At 35.4% G+C, this 7,133-nt stretch overlaps 1 protein-coding gene across 1 annotated transcript in view; it reads right to left on the reverse strand.

Annotated features, from left to right (window-relative positions):
- PCM1 (pericentriolar material 1) overlaps nt 1-7,133 on the reverse strand; it is a 95,655-nt gene that overhangs the window by 14,591 nt on the left and 73,931 nt on the right. Inside the window, exons 34-35 of the mRNA XM_019664755.1 lie at nt 6,955-7,087; nt 6,458-6,652 (exon numbers count right to left, since the gene is read on the reverse strand). Coding sequence (XP_019520300.1) covers nt 6,458-6,652; nt 6,955-7,087 — 328 coding nt within the window. The remainder of the gene's footprint in view (nt 1-6,457; nt 6,653-6,954; nt 7,088-7,133) is intronic.

Genomic DNA, 7,133 nt, shown 5'->3' on the forward strand with positions numbered 1-7,133 from the left:
ATGATAGAATACTTCCTTAATATTTCAAACTTGAAATGTTCTTATTGGGTAGGAGAAATATCAAAACAAAATTTTATTAGAATTGGGATAGGCCTTAGAGATTATCATATTAAATGAAAACACAGGGTATAATACAATTTTTTTTTTAACCAGGTAAAGGAATAACCTAAAAAATATTAGAATGTCACAGATGCTAGAATGGATAGCTACTTGAATAAACTGTATAATGCCAGAAAATGGCCAAAACAATCCTAACTAGATGGTACATATTGATGTCATACAAGTATAAACTCTTACCTGTAATATACTTCCAAGCTGTTTATGAAAGAACTTTACAAATTCTTTGCTCTCATCGTTTTGCTGGGTCAGGGTCAACACCATGCGTCTTACTGAAGTCAGAAGTTGAGGAGAACATACTTCATCCATGTGCTCCTGAGAAAAATCCTACCTGGTTAGCATATAAACTTAACTAGTGTTCAAAAAATATTAGTCCACATAATATGAGATTTTATTTTTCTTGCAAAGTTGTTTCTCAACTTTCAGATATACATTTGGAATTATTTATTCATAAAGGCTAGCCAAACTCCCACTCCCAAATTTGAAGTTTGCAAATTTTGACCCGCCATAGTAAATAATAGCTAGTAAAATAAGCTACTGATTCAATACTTTTTCATCACTTTCTGAAACTACTCATGCCATAGTTCCCATATTGTCTGTCTTCCTATTTTTAGTTCGGTTCATTTCAACTACTCTTACCACCATACTCAGGCTTCTCAGCCCTGGCACTGCTGGCATCTTGTACCTTGTAGGATGGTAAGCAGCACTCTGGTCTCTATGCACTAATGCCAATAATATCCTCCCCATCTCAAGTCCTGATAACTAAAAATGTATCTAGACATTACAATATGTTTTTAGGGTCAAAGAAAATCACTGCCCTAAATTTCTTAACAAACCACTTCGGGCAAGTCTCTTCTCCTTAGTCTTCCTTTAGAAGCATGCTCGAACTATATAATAATCCAAATCATGGTTAGCTTTGCGAGGTGAGTCCATAAAATACCTGCATCAAGTAACCTCAAAGTTCTAATCCCTCTCCTGCCACGGCTCATTTGGTCAGGTTCTCTAACCTTTAGCTGGGTAACTTTGTTTTTTAAGTTGTTTTTGTTTTTCCTGTACAAATGTGTAAAATGAGGTGACCAAATTAGATGATGTCTAAGGTCCCTTAAAGCTAAAGATTTAAGCCCATTAAAAAAAAAANAAATAAGGGTTTGTTAGAAGAAAGAACATTTCATGATATATTGGGTTGTCGGAAAAGTCATGACACACTGTTTCTATGTTTTCATTGCAAAAATGTGTCATGACTTTTCCGACAACCCAATACTTTGCTCTCAAACATTAAGGTAAAAGCTGTCAAAATCATTTAATCTTTTTGTTTCAAAAGCATTATTTTTAGGCACAAATTAACTAGCACATACTTTGACTTTGCCATCAATTTCTCCAGCAGGTGAGCCGTGCTCTTCAAGAATCCTTTTGGCCTGTAAGCAAATCAATTAAACAGAATTTAGGAGTAAACTTTCAGCATTACACTTAGGTATTCAGTCAACTTTAGCAAATGCTGCGTTTTTTTGACCATCATCCAAAGAGATGAATGCTTTCTCAGAAATGTAAATTAAACGCTTTTATTTAAACCTTTTAAGTTAACAAAACCAAACTCACGCTGACTACTAACTTCCCCTTGGATACATGAAAGGTATCTCAAATCTACTAAGTCCAAAACAAAAATCTTGATTCCCTTCCTTCCAAAATGCCACCCTCTTTAGTCTTCCCAATCTCAGCTATTGGCTCTTCATTCACCTAAATGCACAAGTCAGAAAACTACGAACCAGCCTGTGCTTTACTTTTATTATCCACATCTCAACCATTACAATGGGCCTTATTGAGCCAATCATCTAAGTGCACATATCTGCTGTTGCACACTCAAAGCTGAGACACATCATTTCTTCCCTGGACTACTGAAACAGCCTACAACTGGTCTCTCTGCTTCTATCCCTACTCTCCTACCATTCCTGTTCAATGTGGTATCCAGACAAAATTTTTAAATTGTACTTGAAACTATATCACTCCTCTATTTCAAACCTTCCTATGTGTTTCCATTAGGCTCAGAACAAAAAAAAAAACAGAAGGGCCTTACCAGTTTCTAAGGCCCAGTAATTTGGCCGTACCTACCTCTGTGACTTCATTTCCTACACTCTCACCTCATTTAACATGTTCCTGTCTCGCTGGCCTCTCTCTCTCTTCTCCAAACTGCTCAATCCTGCGATACAGTCTTTACACTATAGGTCTCTCCTCCTTCATCGTCCACGCTCTTCCCCTTCATCTTCATTATAAGCTCCTTGTCTTTCACGCCTTAGCTCATATTCACCCCTTCAAAGAACCTGCTGAGATTACCTATCTACAGCAGCCCTTCCAATCATTGGTTAAGGCATTATATTGTTTTAAACTTCTAGTTCTAAGCAATGGCTGAAATCTGAAACTTATTATGTCTAGGATAAAAACATTATAAAAAGTGTGAAATAGACGGCTTGACTTTATCTACATTAGATTTAAGGAAGAAAGGTTTTCTCATCCAGTTTTGTATCTTGACCTGCTTTCCCTTTCATTATTAGAGTCAAGAAAAGGTGCAGGTCTAGGAAAAAGCCTTCTGAAATATCTCAAGTTGAGGGGGAAAAAAACCCCTTCAATTTCACATGTAATCAAGACTAATTTAACAGGTTATAAGAAGGTAGAGGGACATGCAATCAAAGTCCTAACTGATAAATAAGCATATATGTTGGCTGAGGTGATATATATATACCCAAGGAATCTACTGGGGTTGGCAAGAGCTGTGGCAGGCAGCTTGGTCAAGAACCAGGTCCCTGTCATCCTCTCTTCTCTGGAAACCAAAATAATGGGAACTGGATATGTGGCAATGAACATTAGCACCAATTCCTGTCTGCATTCCTGATCTGCAGCCACTGCTGTTACCAATGAGATTCAGCATGTGGCTAGCATATGTACTGATTTATAATCTGATTAGCTGGTATTACTTTAAAACTACTTTTCTGAGGGCAAGTATAATTTTAGTTATTAATAATAATCCAGAATATATTTATATACTAATTATAATTACTTCTAAAATCAAAATGAATGTCATTTACCTCTTTGGCATAAGACTGTATCACTCCAGCTGCTTCTATTTTCCTTTTGCATCTCTGTTTAACTGTCATACTATTATTATCCAAATCTTGCATAAGCTTAAAGAAAGCCAACTCATTAAACAATACTTCAGATATCTCTACAAGAAGGTCTTCTCCACAGTCTTTCAGTTTTCTGCCAGCAAATTTTGCCAGTGAATCCTATTCAAAGATAACCAAATCACTTTAAGATTACAGTAAACTTCAAATGTGGATAGAGCAATACAGATGATTAACAAGTCTGAATTATAATAATCATCTTGTGAAAAACAATTTTATTACTTTTTAGTATTGGAAAACTTTAGTTCTATTCAAGTTGAAATACAGTATCATCAAATGAAGATGTCTGCTTGCTATTTGAGACATTTTTTAAAATAAAACCACTTTTCTTGTTCTTTCTTCCTAAAAATAGGGACTATAGGCAAATAACTATGGTGTCTGGTGTTCCCTCCCCTCCAAAAATCTACCTTATTGAGTACAATTATGGGAAGAAGTACAAATGCTGGGGGCCTTGTGAAAAAAAAAATCATTAAACAGATTTCATAAGAAAAAAATGAAAGCAATTTAAGCTCTACCTCATGTAAAACTTTCAATACTCTGGGCAAGGTTTAATGTACACCACTTTTATTCTTCACGTAGGATCCCTTGTGAAAAAAAATCAGGAATGGGGTAAAAGAAAAACAGTCTGATTTTCTGAGNAAAATATCTTCTAAGTGTTTCAACGAGGCTATGGTTGCAATTTCAAGATGGCTAAGTAAAAAGGTTTCCTCTTCTTAAACAACCTCAAGATAACACAGAAAACTGGAATATTATAGAGGCCAATATTTTTTTTTTCAGATCAGACACTATCTTAAATAAAACTTACATCTATTTATATGTAGATGCTAAATGAGTGGAAGAGGAACTGACCAGGAGGGGATAAAAATGAACAAATCTAAGTACCTTCAGCAGTAGGAGAAAACAAAAACTGATTCACGTCATAAGGAAGTGCCAGACTCTAGAAAGGAATGTATACTGTGATGGGTGGGAGTTGGTGATGAAAAGGGGGTGGTGGGTATCGTTTGAAGCTGTTTAAAAAAAAAAATGTGGACACCTAGGTTCCCTCCCCCAACTTCAACAGAAAATGGGAGATTACATTTTGGAGAAATTGAACTAGTAAGTCTCAGGTAGGGCTGGGGTAAGGAAAGCATGAATGAGGACAGGGTACTGTCATACTGAAAACAGAAGGATTCAGTGGAAGTCTGTATAATGGTGAGACTCTCAGCCCCATTCTCACATCTGGCTCTAGAATACCAGCAGCCAAGGGTCCTTAGAGGACCCTTTGGAGAAACTAAACTACCCCAGAGAGAAGGCCAATAGGTATTGCCATCTGGGAGTTTCTATTAAAAAGCTAACTGTCTACCAACTGCCCTACAGTGAAGCCCAAAAGAACCCCAAGCAGCTTTTTGGTGTATCATTCTTTAAAATAAGCACTGAAGGTACAGCAGACATTTGAAGAAAGCCTCCAGATGGTAAGACAAGAAGATATTGCTTCCATGAAATAACAGGGTGCTATAAAAAAGGAATAATCAGAAAAAAAAGTATTTAGAAATTAAAAATATAACAGCTGAAATAAAAATAATTTCTTTTAAGTATTAAGGTCAAAAAAATCTCCCAGAAAATAAAACAGCAATAGGACAATACAAGGAAGAAGAGAGAAAATTAGGAGATCTAGCCACGAAGGCTAATAATATTAATTCCAGAAGGAAAGGAAAAATGGTGGGAAAGAAATAAAGAAAATTTACCAAACTGAAGGGCATGATATAGATTTAAAAGGCCCACTGAGTACCCACTACAGTGAATGAAAAAAGACCCGCAACAATGTACCGTAGCATTGTAAAATTTCAGAACTCCAGGAAGCTTTTGGAATAGGAAAGAAAAAATGATATACACACAGGCTCAGAACTAAGAAAGGCACTGGTCTTCTCAAAGCAACACTGAAAACTGGCAGATAAAGAAGCACTACCTTAAAACATCTGAGGGAAAATGATTTTCACCATGAAGAATTAAGAATTTTCTTAAGACACGTAAAATCTCAAAATATATATCTTTTACTCACTTTTCTTTTTTAAACTCAAGTTTATTGGGGTGACAATTGTTAGTAAAGTTACTCTTTTTTAGAGAGTTGCTAGAAGATGTGCCCCACCAAAATAAGGTAATAAACCAAGAAAGAGAAAGACAAAGACTGGATTCCAGAAACAAAGATCTAATAAAAATGACTGGGGATTCCCAGGCTAGTATATGGCTTTTGTTTAACCTGACCTTCAGACAAGGGAATTTAAAAATATCTTCTACAAGTGTTTCAAGAAAGATGTGGTTGCAATTTCAAGATGGCTAAGTAAAAAAAGGTTTCCTTTTCTTCTTAAACAATCTCAAAACAATACAGAGAACTGTAATATTATGGATTCCACTATGTTATTTTCAGCAGGTCTAAAAGCCACTCAGAATGGAGCGGGAAGGGGGAATACTCCAGAAAGGACAAAACTGACAAACTGGCTCATGTAGAAAATCTCACCAAGAAGTTTATACAGATATTGGTGGGCATAGCAAAGAGCTGGTTATACGTTCAAAGAAAATAAAAAATTGAGACAATTATTAAACTCAGGTGAAAAAATGTATAAAACTAAGCAATAAACAATATGTGCTTAGTTCAGCAGTTAGTAATATTTACACAGTTTGGTTAAATCTAAACATTTGGTTATATATAGAATTAACCAAAAGATATAATTAAATTAGGAGTTGTGAGTGACCTAAAAATCTTTACTTACTTTAACAGGAAGTTGATAACATCTAATACATCAATGAATAAATATACACACAGATGCATATTATTCAGAAGCAGAGAGGTAAATAGCAGAAAACAACATACAAGTGTTGCCTCTGGGGCAGGATGAGGCAGAGGTAGGAGAGTGAATGATTTCATTTTGTTACATACTATTTCCATGTATGGCGAGGAAAAATATAAATATAAATTAAAAATCCAGATATTCTAAAGTAAAATCAAGTTTTTAGAGCTTGTTACAAAAATGAGATTCCAGTGCTTTAAACATTACTAAATACAAAAATAAACCAGTCTTTCAGATTTCAGTAAGGATACTGAAAAGGTCTGTATTCATGAAAATGAAAACAGGGAAGCTGTAAATTCTGACATCTTTAAAAAGGATGTGCCATTAACAGTTAAAATAAGCCTGGTGGAAGGTGTGTTAGTCTACAATGGAATACCTTATCATCGTGTTCATTTTCTTCTGTAGCTTCAGTGTTAGCCTGAAGTGAAGTCTGGACATCTACAGGTCCTGCTTCAAATTCTTCTATTTCTTCATCTTCATTCTCATCTTCTCCACTTCCATAATTAGTCAAAGCCTGAGTTTCAGCTTTGGACAAATCTAAGTTGATTAACACAATTTTTAGAATGTCAGCACTCGGTTGCTAATAATAGCTACAACTTATTGCATTCCTGTATTGCACAAGTGCTTTACATACAACATATGAAATCTTCAAAATAGCAAGTACTAGAAAAAACTGTGGTGCAGAAGGGACAAATAATTTAGTCAGGGTCACACTGGAATTCAAATCCAGAGTTGTCTCTGACACCTAATTCTATATTCATTATACTCCACCAAACTGTTTCAATAAAAGACCTATAAAATACTAATGTATAAACCTAGCATGGAGCCTTTAGACTTACTAATAGACACTGGACATTCTTCACTTTCTTCATCTTCCTCTTGATCAGAAACATCAGATCTCACATTTTTGGGACTCTCACCATCATACTCAGATGTCTGAGTCTGCTTAACTGTTTCAGTGCCATCCTTGTCCTAGCCACAAATAAAATTGAGTAATTAAAATGCGTTTTTAAAAGGC

Source organism: Hipposideros armiger, unplaced genomic scaffold (genome assembly GCF_001890085.2).
Source record: "Hipposideros armiger isolate ML-2016 unplaced genomic scaffold, ASM189008v1 scaffold_430, whole genome shotgun sequence".
NCBI classification, from domain to species: Eukaryota; Metazoa; Chordata; class Mammalia; order Chiroptera; family Hipposideridae; genus Hipposideros; species Hipposideros armiger.